The sequence below is a fragment of the Lineus longissimus genome, chromosome 6 (assembly GCF_910592395.1).
Source record: "Lineus longissimus chromosome 6, tnLinLong1.2, whole genome shotgun sequence".
NCBI classification, from domain to species: domain Eukaryota; kingdom Metazoa; phylum Nemertea; class Pilidiophora; order Heteronemertea; family Lineidae; genus Lineus; species Lineus longissimus.
The window spans coordinates 19,176,462-19,197,211 of NC_088313.1; the positions used below are offsets into that span (position 1 = coordinate 19,176,462).

The 20,750-nt window shown below is 43.0% G+C and overlaps 3 protein-coding genes across 3 annotated transcripts; all 3 read right to left on the minus strand.

The window, feature by feature from the left end:
* Positions 1 to 5,180: 5,180 nt before the first annotated feature.
* LOC135490026 (collagen alpha-3(VI) chain-like) lies at positions 5,181 to 11,401 on the minus strand. The gene is made up of 13 exons (XM_064775673.1): positions 11,055 to 11,401; positions 10,870 to 10,947; positions 10,291 to 10,629; positions 9,849 to 10,079; positions 9,518 to 9,637; positions 8,665 to 9,234; positions 8,404 to 8,424; positions 7,670 to 8,239; positions 7,019 to 7,201; positions 6,267 to 6,833; positions 5,885 to 6,043; positions 5,677 to 5,722; positions 5,181 to 5,298 (listed from the first exon to the last, which is right to left on the minus strand). The coding sequence occupies exons 1-13, from the start codon at positions 11,398 to 11,400 to the stop codon at positions 5,217 to 5,219; spliced, it is 3,312 nt and encodes a 1,103-aa protein (XP_064631743.1). The 5' UTR covers position 11,401; the 3' UTR covers positions 5,181 to 5,216.
* A 126-nt stretch (positions 11,402 to 11,527) lies between these two features.
* On the minus strand, positions 11,528 to 20,185 carry LOC135490027 (uncharacterized). The gene is made up of 6 exons (XM_064775674.1): positions 18,672 to 20,185; positions 13,300 to 14,454; positions 12,825 to 12,998; positions 12,143 to 12,710; positions 11,852 to 11,908; positions 11,528 to 11,642 (listed from the first exon to the last, which is right to left on the minus strand). Exons 1-6 carry the CDS (start codon positions 20,173 to 20,175, stop codon positions 11,528 to 11,530), a joined length of 3,573 nt encoding a protein of 1,190 aa, XP_064631744.1. The 5' UTR covers positions 20,176 to 20,185.
* Positions 14,632 to 17,766, minus strand: LOC135489392 (matrilin-2-like). Its single transcript, XM_064774734.1, has 5 exons — positions 17,679 to 17,766; positions 16,012 to 16,575; positions 15,709 to 15,888; positions 15,002 to 15,565; positions 14,632 to 14,723 (listed from the first exon to the last, which is right to left on the minus strand). The coding sequence occupies exons 1-5, from the start codon at positions 17,764 to 17,766 to the stop codon at positions 14,632 to 14,634; spliced, it is 1,488 nt and encodes a 495-aa protein (XP_064630804.1).
* Positions 20,186 to 20,750: the final 565 nt, after the last annotated feature.

The window sequence follows — 20,750 nt, forward strand, 5'->3', positions numbered from 1 at the left end:
AAACTACCTTTACAGCATTGATTTCATTGGATGTTATCTCGGTCGCATGAGGACTTCTGTTCAGGTCAATAAATGACCTTGATGCCCTTTACGATCGCCATCGAAAACTACCTTTACAGCATTGATTTCATTGGATGTTATCTCGGACGCATGAGGACTTCTGTTGAGGTCAATAAATGACCTTGATGCCCTTTACGATCGCCATCAAAAACTACCTTTACAGCATTGATTTTATTGAATGTTACCTCGGTCGCATAAGGACTTCTGTTGATGTCAATAAATGACCTTGATGCCCTTTACGATCGCCATCAAAAACTACCTTTACAGCATTGATTTCATTGGATGTTATCATGGTCGCATAAGGACTTCTGTTGAGGTCAATAAATGACCTTGATGCCCTTTACGATCGCTATTAAAAACTACCTTTACAGCATTGATTTCATTGGATGTTATCATGGTCGCATAAGGACTTCTGTTGAGGTCAATAAATGACCTTGATACCCTTTACGATCGCCATCAAAAACTACCTTTACAGCATTGATTTTATTGAATGTTATCTCGGTCGCATGAGGACTTCTGTTGAGGTCAATAAATGACCTTGATGCCCTTTACGATCGCCATCAAAAACTACCTTTACAGCATTGATTTTATTGAATGTTATCTCGGTCGCATGAGGACTTCTGTTGAGGTCAATAAATGATCTTGATGCCCTTTACGATCGCCATCAAAAACTACCTTTTGCAGCATTGATTTTATTGGATGTTATCACGGTCACATGAGGACTTCTGTTGAGGTCAATAAATGACCTTGATGACCTTTACGATCGCTATTAAAAACTACCTTTACAGCATTGATTTTATTGGATGTTATCACGGTCACATGAGGACTTCCGTTGAGATCAATAAATGGGCTTGATTTCATTGTCAGTTATCATGGTGCACTTCTATTAAGATTCCTGGGGATTCAAACTCAATACATATTTTAGATTATCAATCATTTAATTTTAAGTACTCTGTTACAACTTAAAATAGTGTATTAGGTTTTTTGGCTAAAAATCGTTATAATTAGTGCAAGGTTTTAATTCTTTTATCGTTTAGAATTAAAACTTCGAGTTATAGTGAACGTAAATTATCGTTTTTCAGTGATTTTTTGCTGACCTGATTTCCCAATCAAATTGTTTTGTGAAAATCATGCAGTAAAATCCAAAATTAACGTATGATGAGTTTGAAATCGAAAAACAGTCTTTATTTCAAAGCAACAGGAATTCTAAAGAGCATTGTTATAGAACCACACCGGAAAACTTCGGAAAAAACACTTCAAATTATTTGGTTAAATTTTTGTTTTCTCAAAACATTCAATCCTATTTTTTTTTAAACATCAAAACTGACTTGCACCAGTAAGTTCTGCCTGTGTTTTAAAACACAACCCATACAACATGAAAAATTCAATTCGATTTAACATTTAAAACAGCTCTAACAATTCTATGAAATAAACCGTGTATCGTATTACAAGGAATCGATTTAAGATGATCTTCTCGGTTATTCGTGGGTGTCACCTGAACTGATTACTAATATTTTAATATTAGTAATCAGTTCAAAAAAGATCAAATAACTTCGACAGAGTAGTAGCCTATTTGACTGGTTTAACATCATACTGCGGTGTGCAGCTATAATTTCAAAAACAGCAACCGAGTGTTTCAAGTACTTTTTGCTTTTAGAGAGTCAGGTGCTCGCCTCGTTATTGAAAACAATAGAAAGTTATTTATCAGGGGTTTTGTTGTTTAGTGAAATTACATGGGTTTTTTTTTAATTTGGTTGCCATAGCAACCTTTATTTTTGCGAGCCACGCAAAAAGTCAATTTGAGATTCATAAGAATTGGGTTTAAGTTGAAACTTAACAAACTAAGAAAATATAGTTTAAGAATATACCGTTGTGAACTGGATGGGGATAATGATTAAAAAAATCTTTGACATTCAAAGTGCAAGTTATATTTCAGAGACGTAGAAGTATCTCCCCGTATACCAGGGTACTTACCTTGATTATCGTTGGCATATTCATACAAGGCAACATTTCCGCCCGGGAGGTCACTCTCCGTGACATCTGTAGAGCATCCTTGTACAAAAATGAAATGGCCAAGGGCCATTGTGCTCACCGTATATATATTTGGTGGTTAGGAGCATCCTTGTACCAAAACTAAATGGCCAAGGGCCTTTGTGCTCACCGTATAGATATTTGGTGGTTAGGAATTCATATCGGAGCATCCTTGTACCAAAACTAAATGGCCAAGGGCCTTTGTGCTCACCGTCTAGATATTTGGTGGTTAGGAATTCATATCAGAGCATCCTTGTACCAAAACTAAATGGCCAAGGGCCTTTGTGCTCACCGTATAGATATTTGGTGGTTAGGAATTCATATTAGATCATCCTTGTACCAAAACTAAATGGCCAAGGGCCTTTGTGCTCACCGTATAGATATTTGGTGGTTAGGAATTCATATCAGAGCATCCTTGTACCAAAACTAAATGGCCAAGGGCCTTTGTGCTCACCGTATAGATATTTGGTGGTTAGGAATTCATATTAGATCATCCTTGTACCAAAACTAAATGGCCAAGGGCCTTTGTGCTCACCGTATAGATATTTGGTGGTTAGGAATTCATATCAGAGCATCCTTGTACCAAAACTAAATGGCCAAGGGCCTTTGTGCTCACCGTATAGATATTTGGTGGTTAGGAATTCATATTAGATCATCCTTGTACCAAAACTAAATGGCCAAGGGCCTTTGTGCTCACCGTATAGATATTTGGTGGTTAGGAATTCATATCAGAGCATCCTTGTACCAAAACTAAATGGCCAAGGGCCTTTGTGCTCACCGTATAGATATTTGGTGGTTAGGAATTCATATTAGAGCATCCTTGTACCAAAACTAAATGGCCAAGGGCCTTTGTGCTCACCGTATAGATATTTGGTGGTTAGGAACTCATATTAGAGCATCCTTGTACCAAAACTAAATGGCCAAGGGCCTTTGTGCTCACCGTATAGATATTTGGTGGTTAGGAACTCATATTAGAGCATCCTTGTACCAAAACTAAATGGCCAAGGGCCTTTGTGCTCACCGTATAGATATTTGGTGGTTAGCAACTCATATTAGAGCATCCTTGTACCAAAACTAAATGTCCAAGGGCCTTTGTGCTCACCGTATAGATATTTGGTGGTTAGGAACTCATATTAGAGCATCCTTGTACCAAAACTAAATGTCCAAGGGCCTTTGTGCTCACCGTATAGATATTTGGTGGTTAGGAATTCATATTCATACAAGGCAACATTTCTGCCCGGGAGGAGGGGGTCACTCTCCGTGACATCTGTAGAGCATCCTTGCACCAAAATGAAATGACCAAGGGCCATTGTGCTCACCGTATAGATATTTGGTGTTTAGGAATTCATCCTGGTTAAGAAACATGCTACATGTATAGTATATATAGGTCAAACCAAAGTCGGTACGACATTTGATGTATCGTTGCTTGGAGTAACTACCATACAAATATCATCGAAAACAAGTCACTAATAAGCGAGATATTGCGATTTTTCCCTTTTTTAGTTTTGGTCTCCTGGTGGCCAAGTCGAGAATCAGATCAGATCGAAATTAGGTGTCCGAGGTTACATGACATAGGGAGTCATGTGAACCTAATTTCACGTTCATAACTTTTGCGGTTTAGAAACGGGCCATTGTTACACTGAAACGGTCAATTTACGCCATTTGACCTATGTGACGTTGAAAATTTAGATAAATCAAAAACCCTTACGATATGTGATGTATCCTTTTTAGGAGAACTTAGCATCAAAGTTTTATCGAAAACGAGTCACTCATAAGAGAGATATCACACTTTAGGTTTCCTCTTCTGGCCCTCTGTTGGCCAAGACAAGAATCAGATCGGACCAATATTCATTGTCAGGGGTTACATGACATAGGGAGTCATGTGTACCAAATTTCAAGTTCATAGCTTTAGCGGTTAAGAAACGTGCCACAGTTACACCCAAACGGCGAATTTACACCATTTGACCTCTAAGACCGTGAAAAATTAGGTCAAATCAAAAACCCATAAGATATGTGATGTATCCTTGCTAGGAGTACCTACCATAGAAATTTCATCGAAAACAAGTCACCAATTTGCAAGATATTGCACTTTTTACCTTTTTTAGTTTTGGCCCCCTGGTGGCCAAGTCAAGAATCAGATCAGACCGAAATTCAGTGTCTGCGGTTATACGACAAAAGGGAATCATGTGCACCAAATGTCAAGTTCATAGCTTTAGCGGTTAAGAAACATGCCATAGTTAATGCCAGATTTGGACTCTTTAGAACATATAAAACCAAACTGACGTCTCATGCCAACAAATACAAAGTATTCTCCACCTTTTTACGAACGTGAAAGATAATAGGTGAAGTAAATCAATGCAAATCGTCGGATAAGATCAATTGTTGAGGACAAATTTAGGTTTCTTTTGGCTCTGAACGGCCACCTCCAAATATTGGCACGATGTAGTAGGTGTTCACATGAATATCCAAGTTGGTAATCAAGACCACGATACCTTAACCATGACTTCAGCTACATCAGCATCAGCAGCGGCATTTCCCTCAGCACGTGGTCTCCGTTTCACCAAGCACGTACGTAGTCATCCAGTTTCCATCGCATTCCGGGAGGCAATAGAGCGCGCACATACATTGTAAGCGTAAACGAGATCAGGCGCAGTACATTTCAGGAACATGCGTGTGGTTCCAAGCGTTGTTAGTCCATGAAATTAGGTCACTCGCCCCGGTGTGGCGAAGATCTACTCTACTTGGTGGTCGTGCCTCTACTGACGTCAGGGTCATGAGGTGCGCGGCTGGACGACGCCAAAGCCATTTGAATAGGCGTTCCGGTGTGATATTGCATTGTGTGAGTTTCGCATATTAACGCAAATACGATCTCGACGCGCCCATGTCAAATATAAAGTTTGGCAGTAATCTGTAAGTAGGACGGCTTGGTTCAAACAGAGTGAGTTCCGGGATTATGAGAATCGTTATGAGGGTGCTTTGGAATGAGCGATCGATCATTGATGTTCTCTTTAACACTGACCCCACCACCATCACAAAAAAAAACAGTTTTAGTGAATTAACGTATTAGATTCAAAACATTACAGCTGAACAGGAAAAGAGAAAGGAAAGCCTGTTATCCCAAGACTTCAAGAGCAAAGAGGGAACGGACAACTGCCATCACTCGGTTTGGTCAGTGAACACTCTGGCCGAAGTGGCCAAATAGGACATCTGAAAAAATCAAAAGAATGTTTCAATGCTTTTGATAATTTTTGATATGAAGAAATAAATGTAATGACGTCACTGTATTTCCGAGAAAATGCAGGGCAAATTTGACGAATTAACGATAGGTTTAATCGACACCGTTAGAGATCGAGGCTTTAGAAGCTTTTGAAAACCCCAAAAATATGTATCCCTTAGGCCGGGGTTATAGACCTCACGTTTTCACATGTAACGCGTCGCTGTTCCTTTGCCATTTATGACATAAAGAACGGACAAGTCCATCTTCTGTCAATCGTAGCACAGATTAAAGTTCCTGAAGGTGTATTGGATAGCTTTCAGAAGCATTTTAGCAGCACGTGTTCAAGGTGAAAACCAATAAAATCTTACCCATCCTGCCACCTTATTGGCTTTGCTGTGGCTCGGTCTACAGCCTCTGAAAGACAGGTACGACATTTGTAACACTAAAATGTAACTTTTAAATATATACGCACAGTACAACTCGAATAGAGGACGTAAAACGTGCTGGCATCGAAATTGACCCGGTCCATGATCTCGAGATTGAACGGAATAATACAACACATTGTAATCTGCTTACCTCTTTTTCCTGTTGGGGTACACATTCCGCAAGTCAGTGGACATTGGGTCTGGGCATCGAACAAGTTCAACTTGCATACCTCTGCATCGAAGAGGCCACACTCAGCGATCAAGTCTGTGCAGGGGGCGGCACTTGTGGTGACCACAGGTCGTCCGGTTACTGAGAGATGAAAAGTATTTTATGATCGGCATTTTCTTTGTTGTAACAAATGCACGATACCCGATTTCAAAATGAATGATCGATGAGCTTGTACACACCCCAGTGTTTGGTCGGATGATGGAATTCAGTAATCTGTAATGTAGTTTTTGGAGGGGACTTCGGAATCGCGTCCAATTTCTCATGTTACAGATGAAAAGAAAGTCCAAATATTTTTAATACTTACCTTGACATGATACTTCTGCCAACTGATACTGAATACTGCTCAACGCATCAAAGTCCTCGACAGTAAATACGAACTTCGCATCAGGATCATCGGCTATGTCGCTTATCTCCCCAGGGTTAGTAGCGTTGCTTATGCCAACAGCAAATAACGTAATTCCATTCGCTCTAGCTCGATCTGCTTCAAGCCTGGTGGCAAGCTGGTCATTCGATTTGCCGTCAGTGATGATAATGGCAATGTTCGGCACTCCTGGTCTGTCGCCATTTGAGGCGGTAAATGACTGGTCAACGATGAATTTGATCGCGTCAGATGTCCTGGTGCCTCCTCCGTAGTAACCAATGTTAGAAACCGCAGTCAGCACATCTGGTCTGTTTAGATGGGAGTTCATATGGAATTCTAAAACCGGGATGTCGCTGTATCGGAGAAGGCCAACTCTGGTTGTATTTGATGCGATGTCGAAGACGGATATGATGTTGTTAAGGAACTTCCTGACTTTTTGGAAGTTTATCTGTCCGATACTTCCCGATGCATCGACGGCAAAGACCACATCGGCGACGTTACCAATGCAGGCTGAAGGGAAAGAACTGGTTCGATTAGAAAACTCTAACATGTATGTGACCTGACCTGTCATTAGTTTCTAGAGAGATAGCGCGAGTATTTGTACCTCTCATTACATCTAGTAACTTCTCAATTATTCATCAACTATTATATCGAGTATCTAAAGCATCGTACCGTAGATATATGACGGTATTTACCTTCAATGGTTGGAATCGGAGTTGTCGTCGTTGGAGTTGTACTGGTTGGCGTCGTACCGGGTGTAGTGCTAGGCGTAGTTGAGGTTGTACTTGGCGTAGTGGTAGAAGTTGTCGTTGGTATTGTGGTGGGTGTTGTCGTTGGTGTAGTTGTTGGTGGTGCTACAGTGGTAGGAACCGCAGCAGCTAAAAGGAAGGATGTAATCATTATAAATCGATTCATGCAGCGAAGTGATTTTACCGCACTTTAAAGATACACTTGAGCCAATGGGTATTATGCACACACCTAGGCTTACTTATCAGGTAAGTATGGCGATACTGCAGAATCTAGGTGACGGCCACCGGTGTACCCTGTGTGGGTATTGCCCACATTTCAGTGTTTCCATACACTAGACAGCTAGAGAGACCAAACTTTTTAATAGCGGAAACACAGAAAAATGGGGAGAATCATTCAGAAGAGGAAACACTCAATAGTGTGACACCCGCCTTCGACACATCGCAGTGTATGACTCGGGCTATATCATGAGTCACCGAAATTTCAACCAACCATTTTTACTTGCCAACACCTTGGAGAAATTTCGTCTTTCAACTCCGAGAGCCAGAAATGGGCCACTCATTACACTCTATGATACGATCTGATAAATTCATCCTTACCAATACAAGTGGTCTCCGCAAGCGTGTCCTTGAATGTACCAAGTGCATCAAATGTTGATATGTCAAAAGCATATTTCCTATCCGGATCTGAGGCAATGTCGTTCAACTCCTGCTGGTCGACTTTGGACCCGATGCCAATAGCTATCATGGTGATGTTGGCATCTCTAGCTAGAGCAGCTTCTAGGACAGTGCTTGCAGAATCACGGGAATTCCCATCGGAGATGACAACGGCGATATTTTTCACCCCAGGACGATCACCATTAGCATTAGTGAACATACTCGTCCGCATGTACGCGATGGCCCCACCGGTGTTTGTAAAACCAGATTTATATTTGATATTCAAAATAGCAGCTAGAGTGTCTGCTTTCGTCGTGTATTTGTTCAAATTGAACTCTAAAGCTGGTTGGAAGCCATATTTCATGAGACCGACGTTGACATTGGATACTCCGATGTTGAAAGTGCCAACCACATCATGGACGAATTGTGTCATTGTTTTAAAGTTGGAGCGGCCGATACTGCCCGAAGAATCCATCACAAAGACGATGTCGGCTCGTTCAGTGGTAGAGCAGGCTGAAAGTAACGACAGAATGGGTTATGAGGCGACAAAGTGTCAAATGTCAACGATTAAGCCTGCTGCTGCTAAAGAAGGGAGCGCAAATTATATAACTGAAGACGGTAGTTAATCTTCTGCTCTTAACTTGCCATGCCATGGTCTACTAGTATGAATTACTTACTCGAAGTTGGAGGCGCAGCCACTGAAAAAGATAGAAACGACATTACTGTGATTGGGATAAGAACTAAAAACAGAGTTTGCTTGTGAGCATCGCATTGAATGATTTCTTTCTTAACTACGTGATAGTTCTTCCCGGTCACCATTCTGGATGGATGTTTGAACTGAAAAGGTTTTAGGATTTGTTATCATATCAATATATATTTAGCACGACCGTTGACTGATTCTTAAGTGAAAATATAATCATAGAATCCGTTCAACTTACCATTACAAGTTGTTTGAGCAATCAACATATTGAGAGCGGCCAGTCCATCAAATGAAGCAACGTCAAAGGAGTGGTTTGAATCAGGATCCGACGCAACGTCATCCAATTCCTGCTTATCGACATCGCTTCCAACTCCAATGGCAATCATTGTTATGTTATCGGCCTTTGCAAGTGCGGCCTCAGCGACAGTCTTAGATTTGTCGCTGGATTTTCCATCACTGATAATTACAGCAATATTCGGTGCGGAGCTACGATCGCCATTACTGGCAGTGAACATCGTCTGCCTCATGTACGTAATGGCAGCCGCTGTGTTGGTAAAACCTGGAATGTACCACGTCTTCATGATGGCATCCTGAATGTCGGTTTTGGAGGTAAAGGCGTCCAAATTGAACTGCAAGATTGGATAGAATCCAAACGTCATCACACCTACGTTTATACCGGATGGTCCGATGTCGAAATGGTCGATGACGTCATGGACAAATTGTTTTAGTTTGACGAAGTTGATGAGCTGAATGCTCCCAGATGAATCCATCATGAAAACTATATCAGCTTTTTGTGACGTCACGCAAACTAAAAAGACAATGCACAGATTTGATTCAGATGGTTGTATTTATTGCACAAAATATATATGCGACATAAAGTGTATAGAGTAGTGGAAGAGCAGTGCAGTCGACAATGTTCTTTGGAGAACTCATCTATTAACCAAGGTTTGTTTTTAAGCTTTCTATTCAAAGTACCCTTATAGAGCATTTTTTTGACTTGATTGCTTATAGCCGCAGTCTTCATCAAGGAATCATTCTTTAATACGGCTTTAATATCAAACTTTGTGGTCGTATGCGTTACCGGACCTTACCCGGGGTTCCGGACATCGGTACAGGCACTGTCACTGGGCTAGGCTTTGTCGTCGTTGTCTCTTTACTGAAAGACCAAAATGGCCTTCTCTTTCTTCTTCCGGTAATCCCCTCGGGTATGGCTAAAATCAAAAGAAGCTTGTGATTTCGACCAACATAAATATGAAAGAACGCCAGGATTAAATTGTCACTAGTTGTTACCATTAAAATGAGCAGGTGACCGATAAGGCATGAAGACATGTGTTCGCCCGCCTTCACCACCACCACCACCACCACCTCCTTCCCATCTCCTTGTAAGCTACTTAAGATCATTTAACATAGTTAAGTACTGACCTTCGCAGGCACTATCCGCGACATCCTGGACTAAAGTTCCTAAATCATCAAACTTAAGCACAGAGAAGGCATGGTCAGAGTCGGGGTCGGAGGCAATACCATTTATCTCATCCATGAAGACGGACTTGCTAACACCAAGTGCTAATAGGGTGATGCCTGCATCCTTCGCCGCCTGGGCATCGCCTAGGGTCCAGTCCATGCTGAGGGATTTCCCATCAGTAATAACGATGGCTGCAAATCATTTTAGATCTTATTTTGAATAACATCAAACAATAGACATGTTTTTCTATAAGATGCAGCTATATCAAGATATCATTTGAAAACATTAGAATTTGGATATGTCAAGCAGAGAATGTTTAAAATATCAGACTCATCTGATCAATCAATAGCAACTTGTGCAAACTAATAGTGTAGATAAACAAAAGAATAGAAGATTACATACCTATGTTAGGTACGCCCGTCCTCTCTCCATTCGGGGCGGTGAACATCACATCCCTCATGTACGCTATTCCAGAGGCTGTATTGGTACTCCCAGTGATGTAGGGTACATTCTGAATAGCGGTCAGAATGTCTGCTAAGTTGGTGTAAGCATTCAGGTGGAATTGTAGCCTAGCTTTGTATGTGTACGTCACGAGACCGATCCTTACTGTCGCACCCCCAACGTCGAACTTAGAAACGACATCAGCAATAAATTGCTTGACTTTGACGAAGTTATCACCTCCGATACTTCCGGAGGAGTCGAGGACAAATACGATATCAGCGCGTTGGTTAGACCTGCAGGCTAAAAGGAAAATCATAGATATACTTAGCGTATCAGACAAGTTCCAAGCAATTTTGTAGTGGGTTTTTTTATTACTCACGTTCAAAATGGACGGGTAGAGCACTACCTACATATGAACCAGAGAAAATGCGTCAGCAGCTTGGTTTCGCATCATGCTGGCAGCTTTAGCTTTTAGCTTTGGCGCGGCCATTTTAGAGTGAATTCTCTACGTTTGAAGAAATACCATAACTATAAGCCTACCTGGGGCCGGTGTGGTTGAAACTGCTACCGTAGTGACTGCAGGGCCAGGTCCACTCCCAGATGTCCCATTGCCACCACCTAAAATTGGAAGAAAATAATAATGAATACATGATTAGCATGCTCAAAATCAATGCTTAAAAGGGCGGGCTGAAACCTATAAACAATCAAGTCGACTAAAGCTTTACCTGCTGTCACTGGTCCTGCCACTCCGCAAGTTGACGATGTCAGAGAGTCCACAATAGTGCTCAAAGAATCGAAATCAGCCACCTCATACACATTCTCGCTATCAGGATCCGAGGCGATATTGTTAAGTTCATTACTGTCTACCCCGCCTCCTATTCCGAGAGCGACCAAGGTGATGTTGGCATCATGCGCCAACTGGGCCTCCGTCAAAGTTGAAACTGGATCATTGGACTTCCCATCCGTCACAACAATGGCCACATCTGGTACCCCAGGTCGGTCGCCGTTTGCAACGGTAAACATGGTCTTCCGCAAAAAGGAAATGGCCGATCCAGTGTTGGTACCTCCCATGGTGTACATTGTACCAAGGATTGCTGTGACCATATCGGTCTTGTTGAAATATTCATTGAGATGGAAACCGACGACATTGGACGAACTAAAGGTCATTAGTCCGACTCGGACTTTTGTGCTGCTAATGTCAAAGTTCGCTACGATGCTGGCAGCGAAGAGCTTTACTTTCTCGAAATTGTCGGCGCCGACACTCCCAGATGCATCCAGGACAAGTACAACATCCAGGGGGTCTCCAGAACATCCTAGAAAAGAAGAAAAGGAAAATAAGAAAAACACACCTATCAAAACGTTGCATAATTCTATGTATTTGATCACAGGCACTGAATGTCAGCCGCAGTGATTATGACTCTCATTGATATGACAGGCCGTGTCACTGGCACCTGTCATGACCACCGCATCACTCGTTTGCGTGGCAACACGTATACAACAGAAGCTTAGATAAAATGTTTACCTGAAGGCGACACGGTCGTAGTCGGTGCAGGCGTCGTTGGGGTATTCAAAACTGCAACTGAAAATTTAAAGGTTCATTACAAATCATGTAGGAAATAGAAGTCCTTTCTGCACATTACGGAAATTATGGCGAAAGCGATGTTACTACAATATTGTCCCTGCAGATGATAAACAGCAACCTTCGTTTTTATTCAAATGTTGAAGCTGATTTGGTTCTCTTCTCAAGAGAAAACATGGATAAGATGTGAAGATACAATCATTAAACAATGCATTCCACAAGGACATGAAATACCACTCACCATCACAAAGACTATCAGCTATTGTATCTACGACATTCACGAGGTCAAGAAATGTGGAAATCGTAAGGGCGTGATCTGCGTCCGGGTCAGACGCTATTCCGTTGATCTCGTTCACATTGACCCTCCCAATACCAAGTGCAAGCATGGTGACGTTGGCATCACGAGCTAATTGGGCTTCTCGTAGGGTCCACGCCTCACTGATGGATCGACCGTCGGTGATGACGATTCCAATGTTGGGTACCCCACTCCTGTCCCCATTTGCCGCGGTGAACATGGTATCTCTCATGTACCTGATCCCAGCTGATGTGTCTGTTGTACCAGTGGTGTATGGAATGGCTTGAATCGCTGTTTGGAGGTCAGCAAGTGTGGTATGCTCGTTCAGATGGAACTGCAACCTTGCCTTGTACGTGTAGGTTACCACTCCGATTTGAACACCTGCTCTACCGATGTTGAACTTTGCAACCACAGTACTGATGAACTGCCGAATAAGCTCGAAGTTTTCTGAACCGATGCTCCCAGAGTCGTCCAGAACAAAGACAATATCAGCACGCTGGGCACAACCTAAGTACAAAGAGTAGATGCATTTTACTTCATGCAAGCTGATAATATGAGCATGATAATTCTTGGTACAGCATGAAAAAAGGCAAAGGAGTGATGATGTTTTGACAAACCTACCTGGCACTGTCACGGTTAGTCCTGGTCCAGAGGATGGTGCGATCGCTGGTCCCGTCGAGCCTCCTGTTGCCATCGTTGTTAAGCCCGGCAGGATGACTAGTGGAGTTGTGATGCCAACAGGCAAGATGGTTGTGGTTTCGTCTCCGAAGCCAACGTCAATAACTGCGCCACTGCCTTTTTGGATAAAGAATAATCTGACGTGATTATATTGAAGATATGTTTCGAAACAAAGGCGTGCAAGTTAATCAATATTCTAAGAATCAGATCTTGGTCGCTTCAAGGAAGGTCACCAAGATTGTCCCCCAGAAGCTGGCAAGCTGGTGGCTTATAAATCATCTGATCAATTTGATTTGGAATGACACCAGTTCTACCTGTGAAGAGTTGGTTGTGTCTCCAAGGAAAATCGAAACGACGAGCATAAAATTAGGGGGCATAGGTTGGAGGAGGGGCAAAGAATGGTAAGTACTGTACATACCTCCATCACAAGTTGATGCCGTTAGACCATCAGCAATGACATCCAGAGTGTCGAAGTCGGACACCTCAAACACATTGTCACTCTCGGGGTCGGATGCGATGGTGTAGAGTTCATTGCCGGCAATTCCACTTCCTATGCCCAGAGCGATTACGGTCATTCCGGCATCTTGTGCCAACTGGGCTTCAGACGCTGTTACAGTTGGATCTCTGGACTTTCCGTCCGTCACAACGATGGCTACGTCTGGGACACCCACGCGGTCACCATTGGTAACGGAGAACATAGTCTGCCGCATGAAGGCGAGGGCGGCCCCGGTGTAGGTACCGCCACCTGTGTAGACAATGGCATTGATTGCATTTATCATCTTGGCCTTGTCGAAGTAATCTTGAAGGTTGAATTGAAGGACATTGGAAGTGCTGTAGGTCATAACCCCTACTCTAATCTGGGTACTAGCGATGTCGAATCTGCTGACGATATCGGCAGTAAATGCCTTCACCTTTTCGAAGTTTCCACTGGTGACACTTCCAGACGCGTCTAGGACGAAGACCACATCCAAGGGCTCGCTGCCTGCGCAGGTTGTCATCGTTGGAGCTGGTGTTGACACTAAGGCAGATGTAGACACCTCGCAAGTCGCATCTCCAAAGATATCAATGACATTGACAAGGTCATCGAAATCCGTGACAGTGAAGGCATGATCGGAATCGGGATCAGATGCAATGCCATTGATCTCATCTATATCAACGGATGCTGTCACACCAAGAGCCAACATTATGATCCCATCGTCCCGGGCTGTTTGTGCTTCACCCACTGTCCATGCTTCGTTGATGGACCTCCCATCAGTTACAACAATGCCAATGTTGGGAACGCCTGCCCTGTCGCCCATGGCGGCAGTGAACATCGTATCCCTCATGTATGCGATCCCAGCTGCGGTGTTAGTGGAACCACTTACGTATACGATGTTGTCAATGGCCGTCATTACGTCCGCCATATTTGTGTGATCATTCAAATTAAACTGCAAGATGGCTTTGTACGTGTAGGTTACGACCCCAACATTGACAGTGCTGGTCCCAATATTAAACTTTGAGACGACATCTTTGACGAATTGTTTGACTTTGACGAAGTTTTCTGCTTCTATGCTCCCAGATGAGTCCAACACAAAAATGACGTCAGCACGAAGGTCTGGAGCACATGCTGGAAAATTGAATAGAGGAAAATGGTTTACAAAGATTTTTATGTACGTTATTACCTTTTTTGTGCTTCAACACCATTTGCAACTCGGTAGAGGAGAATAAAAGCGACATAACTAATGAGGACAACTACCTTCCTGAAAACATCTCACCTACCTGGACCCGGTGTTGTTGGCACTGTCGTTGCTGGTGTTGTTGTCGGCGTTGTTGTTGGAGGAACTGTTGTTGTACCTACGGCCGCTGAATGATAAAGGTTGTAAGATTGACAGCAACGCGTCTGAACCATTATCGATATTCTTTTAGTTGATTAGTCCTTGAAATACTGCTACGACGTGCGGTTGTTGTGACTAAAACACCAACATCAAAGATTTCACTAGGATGTAATGTCATCGCCAAATTCGGAGCTGAATTGAAGTAAAGGTCGTCGATATGACTTTAGTTTCTGGCGAGTTCACTAAGTTTCCATGCGGTATCTGATCGTTATCAAGTGAGTATGTATCAACAGAATAGTAGCTTACCTTCACACGCCTTGTTCATAATCGCCTCCTTTATTGAGTCCAACGCATCAAAGTTATTAACTTGAAACATGTACTTGCTGTCAGGATCAGTGGCAATTGCTTGGAGTTCAGTGAGACCAATACCTTTGCCAATTCCGATGGCAAATATGGTAATGTTATCTTGATGTGCCAACTGAGATTGCAGTACCGTATTGGGAAATTCATTGGAATCTCCATCAGTCAAAATGATGATAATATTCGGCGCGTGACTACGTTCGCCATTGGCAGCGGTAAACATGGTGTCGCGTGCGTACTCGATTGCCTGGCCAGTGTAGGTTCCGCCTCCGTTGTAGGGCATGTTTTTGATACCAGTCAGGATATCAGCTTTGTTTGTAAAGCCATTCAGATGGAAGTGCAGATTCGGAACGAACGAGTAAGACATCAGGCCAACTCGAATAGCGCCGGAGTCGATGTCGAAGTCACTGACGATGTCTACGACAAATTGTTGCATCTTCGGGAACTCTGCATCTCCCACGCTTCCTGACCCGTCAACGATGAACACTATGTCGGCCATTGTGCTGCATCCTGAAGAGAAAGAATAAAAACACGACTGTTTAAACGGGGATCACAAGTAAACTTTGATGATTTTTGACATTGTGGACAACTATTGTTGCGTACCAAGTAAAGATTCGAGTGACCATATCTCATCGGCGTTTAAGATAACTTACCGATTGGTACTGGCGTCGATGTCGGCATGGTGGTTGGTTCAGGTGTCGTTGTTGGTGCAAGTGTCATGGTTGTCTCAGGCATAGTTGTGCTGGTAGTTGTTGGTACTGGCGTAGTGGTAGGCATAATGGTTGTTGCTTCCGGAGTAGTAATAGCTTCTGTGGTCGTCGGCGGTTCTGGAACTGCATCAAAAGATGTTGCATGTCAGCTGAGCAAGACAACGATGCTTTCTTGAACCAAAAAGATCCTTTCCTAAAAGGAAATGTATCCAAGCTTTTTCATATCTTATAACAGAGCTATCTTACCATAACATGTCCCATCCACAATGGTGTCAGACACAGAGGAAAGGACATCGAAGGAACTAACTCGGTACATGTACTCTTCATCAGGGTCAGAGGCAATGCCCTTCAGCTCATCCGTATCCACAGCATCCCCGATACCTAGCGCGAATAAGGTAATCCCAGCATCATGCGCCAGAGCAGATTCAGCCAAAGTACCAGCGGGATCACTCGATTTTCCATCAGTTACAACAACCGCAATATTCTTTGCGGAGCTGCGATCACCATTGGCAACTGTAAACATGGTTTCCCTGGCGTATTTGATTGCGACGGCAGTACTGGTTCCTCCACCGCTGTAGCCCATTCCTTGGATCCCGAGGAGTACATCTACATTGCTGCTGTGGTCATTTAGGTTGAAGACTGGGTCAGCCGTGAAGGAATAAGACAGGAGTCCAACTCGAACAGCCCCGGAATCTAGGGCGAGTTTTCGCACCATACCCTCCACAAAATCTCTCATCTTTTCGAAATTTGGATCACCGACGCTACCTGATGCGTCAAGTATGAATACGATGTCAGCCTCGGAGTCGCATCCTGTGCGGAGAAGAGAGAAACCTTGAGAAATGGATATCTCTACCATTGATGATTAACATCGAAAAGGCCTTGAAGTCATTTTAAAGGTCAAATTTTACCAATCGCCAAGGCCATATCTGATGGCCATAACCCGACATTTCGCCTTTCCTTATCAACATCCACATGTGAGGCTTACATGGTGTTACAGTATCAGCCAAGGGAGGCCAACCCTGTCTCTTTTTGCATAACTTAATTGATATCATTTTAATGCACGTGGGAAACACCCATCTGAGTCATTCAAGTTCAGTGGTGCTACATGTTACATGAACGATTCCACCATTTATCAAAGTCAATCTCATTAGGATTCTTGAAAAAAACTAATGGAATGGATTACAATAGGTCGAAAATACTGGCATTTGATGAGAGGGTTTAATGGAAATGGTGAAAGAAACATACGTAATAACTACTATTGATGCCTTTTGAGTTCCAGGTACATGTATTTATCGAAATAAGTCACTCGATTCGTGTCAGATTTACTTGGATGACATCCGCATCAGGCACAGGATAGAGCACAAAGAACTTTTTATTAGACATTATTAGACACCTTGGTTTCAGTGTTTGATAAAAAAATAATGGGTTGCTGAAAAATGTGTCAAAAGCAGATATTCGGTGGACTATGCCTAAAATATATCACGTTTTAGGTGTTTTAGAATAGAAATTGTTACCCCACTGTCGGTATTGGTTTTCTCACCAAACGTCGCAAAGGTGGAGCTGTAAACTTGACCAACACCTCGGCAGCATCCTCGTTTTTGACCAACGTTTAAGCTCCACCCTTGCCGTGTTTAGTGGGACAAGTTGTCTCCAGATCGGTATCAATAAACTGACGAAGCTTGAATGTTGCCCTATCAATACTCGTGTACGAAGTTTCGTTTTGTGAAGTCCTAAACTTCATTCTCATAAAAAAGGAAACTACCACTTGTGCTATGAAGACTTCTCCGAGGATTGTATGATAATCTTCAGAACTAACATGAATAAGAGGAGCTTACAATTCCTACTGAATTCTTCACGCGTTCCGACTAAATTCGATATTTTCTGGGGAATTGTAGTAGGAATTTGTCACTTACTAGGATCCTCTGCGACCACGCCATGTCCTTGGCTGAGGAAGGTCCCTAGTGCCAGAAGGCACAGACCTATGGTTTGCTGCCCTCTCATGGTAGCTGGTCCGTTAAAAAAGAATGCTACTGAACAAACTTCCACCGTTTTATTCGAAACTTCTAGATTGCGAAACGTTGATATCTAATCACAAAATGTCGCACCACCGCAACACGTTTTCGCGATTACAGGGATGTAATTCCCTTGTCTAACGATGTACTTTTAAACTATAATGACCTTCAGTAAATGTATTCAACAGACTTTATTAGTAAGACAATTTTACATGGGATGCCAGTTATCTTATACATGCATATCACAGATGCATCTCAGAGTAAATACTAGTTCTAAATGTGTTCTTTAGCATAATTTGGGGGGGGGAATCACCAACTTCTTTTGAACAATCTGGACCAAGAGCTTGTTCGCCCGCATGCTTTGAAGAAAGCAACTGAAGAACGCCACAGTGGATGGTGCCTGGTGTTCATACTAGACTTCAGTCCCGATGCTTTGGTATGTAACTACTACTGACTCGTACTATTCAAACTGTCCCCGTAAGTTCGTTCTCTAAATCCAGAGGAGTTAGTATTAACACCACCCTGGAACGAAAGCATCTCCAGAAAGTCTTGGGTCTCCAAGCGGTGAAGTAGGAGTATTTTTCACGGACACCGCACTCTCCTCATATTTTTTGTAAGTCGCATATAGTCTTTGAACCACTTCGGGCATTATTTCGGACAAATCATTCCTTTCTTCAGGGTCGTGACGTATGTTAAACAAACGACGACGCTCCACCGCAGCCGATAGAACAGCGCGCTCGTCGCGACGATTTCTTTGGTTACTCTCACGGAGACTACCAAGGCTTGCTCTACTCCTTTCAATGAGTTCCGTAATACTTGTCCGCGGTTGAATGTTCCTGTCGACATTCTCTATCACGTCTTTAGGCTGTTCTCCACGTATGCTTTCAAGAAAAGCCCCTAAATCAGCTGGCTTTCTAGCCTGCCCGCGATTATAAAATTCTGCGATGCTTGCCGGTTTCTTGTTCTTACGTCCGCGTCGACCTTTCTTCCCCCTCTTGTTCTTTCTGTTCTTATTCCTCCTCTTCTTCTTGCCACTTTTCTTCTCGTTCCTACCTCCACTTTGCTTGTTTTTCTTCCCATTCAACATAAGCATCGGATGTTTGATAGTCGCAAAAATCTTCTTGCGATTCTTCTTCTTCCTTGATGGCGGCTTTCGACCAGGCTTGTACCAGCCATCATAGTCGCCTGGTGATCCAACTAAAAGTTTAAAGTCACCCACCCGAATCGCGCCAGTTTGGGAAACTTGGTCTATGTTGTAAACGAATTCGTCTCTCGGGGAAGGCTGCCTTGTTAACAGTGACTGCCAATGATCGATGCCGTCCAAGTCCGTATCAGCTTCCGCTGTGGTACTGGACCCAAACTGCACCGCGCTAAGAATGGTCGGAAACCAATCAACTGCATGAAACAGGCCGTCATACACGTACGGAGAAGTGTTTAGCATCTGACCATGAATGAATGTCACGCCACGAACACCCCCTTCCCAGAAGGTAAACTTCCCACCGCGGAGGGGATAATTGTTACCCATGGCACCTGGGGCACCCCCGTTGTCGTTGGTAAATATCAATAGTGTGTTGTTCCACATTTGGGTTTCTTTCAAAGCATCCACGATCCTCCCGACTGCCTCATCAACAGCGGTCACCATACCAGAAAACACTGCCCGTGGCTTCTTCATCTTTCTGCGGTAGGGTCTGGAATAACGATCAGGCACCTGAAGTGGTCCATGCGCCGCTTGGAATGGTAAGTACAAAAATAACGGAGACTCCTTAGGATGATTGGAAATGATGTTGATAGCTCGATCGGTGAAAACATGAGTGCTGTAACTCCCATTTTTGTCCCGGATTAGTTCCTTGTTGAACGTGAAATCAAGTCCCGTCGTCTTTTGTCCTTTGTATCTGTAGGCCGCTCTATGAGTGTAGTAGTCCTCACCGGCGTTGTAATATCCGTAAAACGAATCGAACCCACGATATGTTGGCGTGTAGTTCCAGTTACAGTAACCCAAATGCCACTTGCCAACAATGTGGTTTTTGTAGCCGAGAGTTTTAAGTTTCTGGGGCAGGAACGTTTTATCTAGCGGTAACCCTGTCGGGGCGCCTGCCTTGACGTTTGAATGCTGGAGGCCAAGATGGTAAGGATAATACCCGGTCATGAAAGCGGCACGAGATGGCGAACATGTTGCATGAGTGTACGAACTGTTCAGAATAATTCCACCATTTGCAAGTTCCTCAAGATTCGGCGTGTTGATATTTCTGTTATGCCAACTAACGTCGTTCCAACCAAAGTCGTCTGCAACGATGAAGATCACGTGAGGTCTTTGTTGTTTCTGAGTTACCAACTGGCCTTCAACGAATGTTTTACAGAGTCCAAGACACAACAGCGAATATAGAAATGCAGACATCATATTGGTGTATTGAAGAAAACGTTACTTTGCTGACCGCAGTTCCTTTCGAGTGTTGTTCTTCGGTGATCCTTTGGAGAGTTTCTGCCGCAAGCTGAAGTCTCATAATCCAAGCCTGCACTTAAGTGTAGACCTCATCTTGTGAAAGCGAGCTTCAATGCCTTGTATACTCTTTGCACGTAGTATGAGAACTGTTTGTGACACCAAATCCGTGAATAATATCAAGAAGTGTGATTGCGATAATCTAATATCCTAGTGTTGCATAATATAATGGACCTGTTATCAGTTTAATGGAATACTTTGTCACTATAATTTGATCATTATGTACTTTCAACTTGAGTCTCGAAATACATGTATCGACACATCTTGACCACCTAGGTTGTTGCATCTTATCAACCCCGGCTATGTCCAGAGGGAGTAAAGACCATAGGGTTCAGGATGGTATCGAAAATATGGCACTACAATCTGCTTCCTTGTTTGAATATAAGGTTTTGACAAATAACACTGCTTGTTGAATACAAATGATTGCTTCAAGACTAGGTATTGAATGTTGATCGTTTAAGATAAAAAGAGTTTTT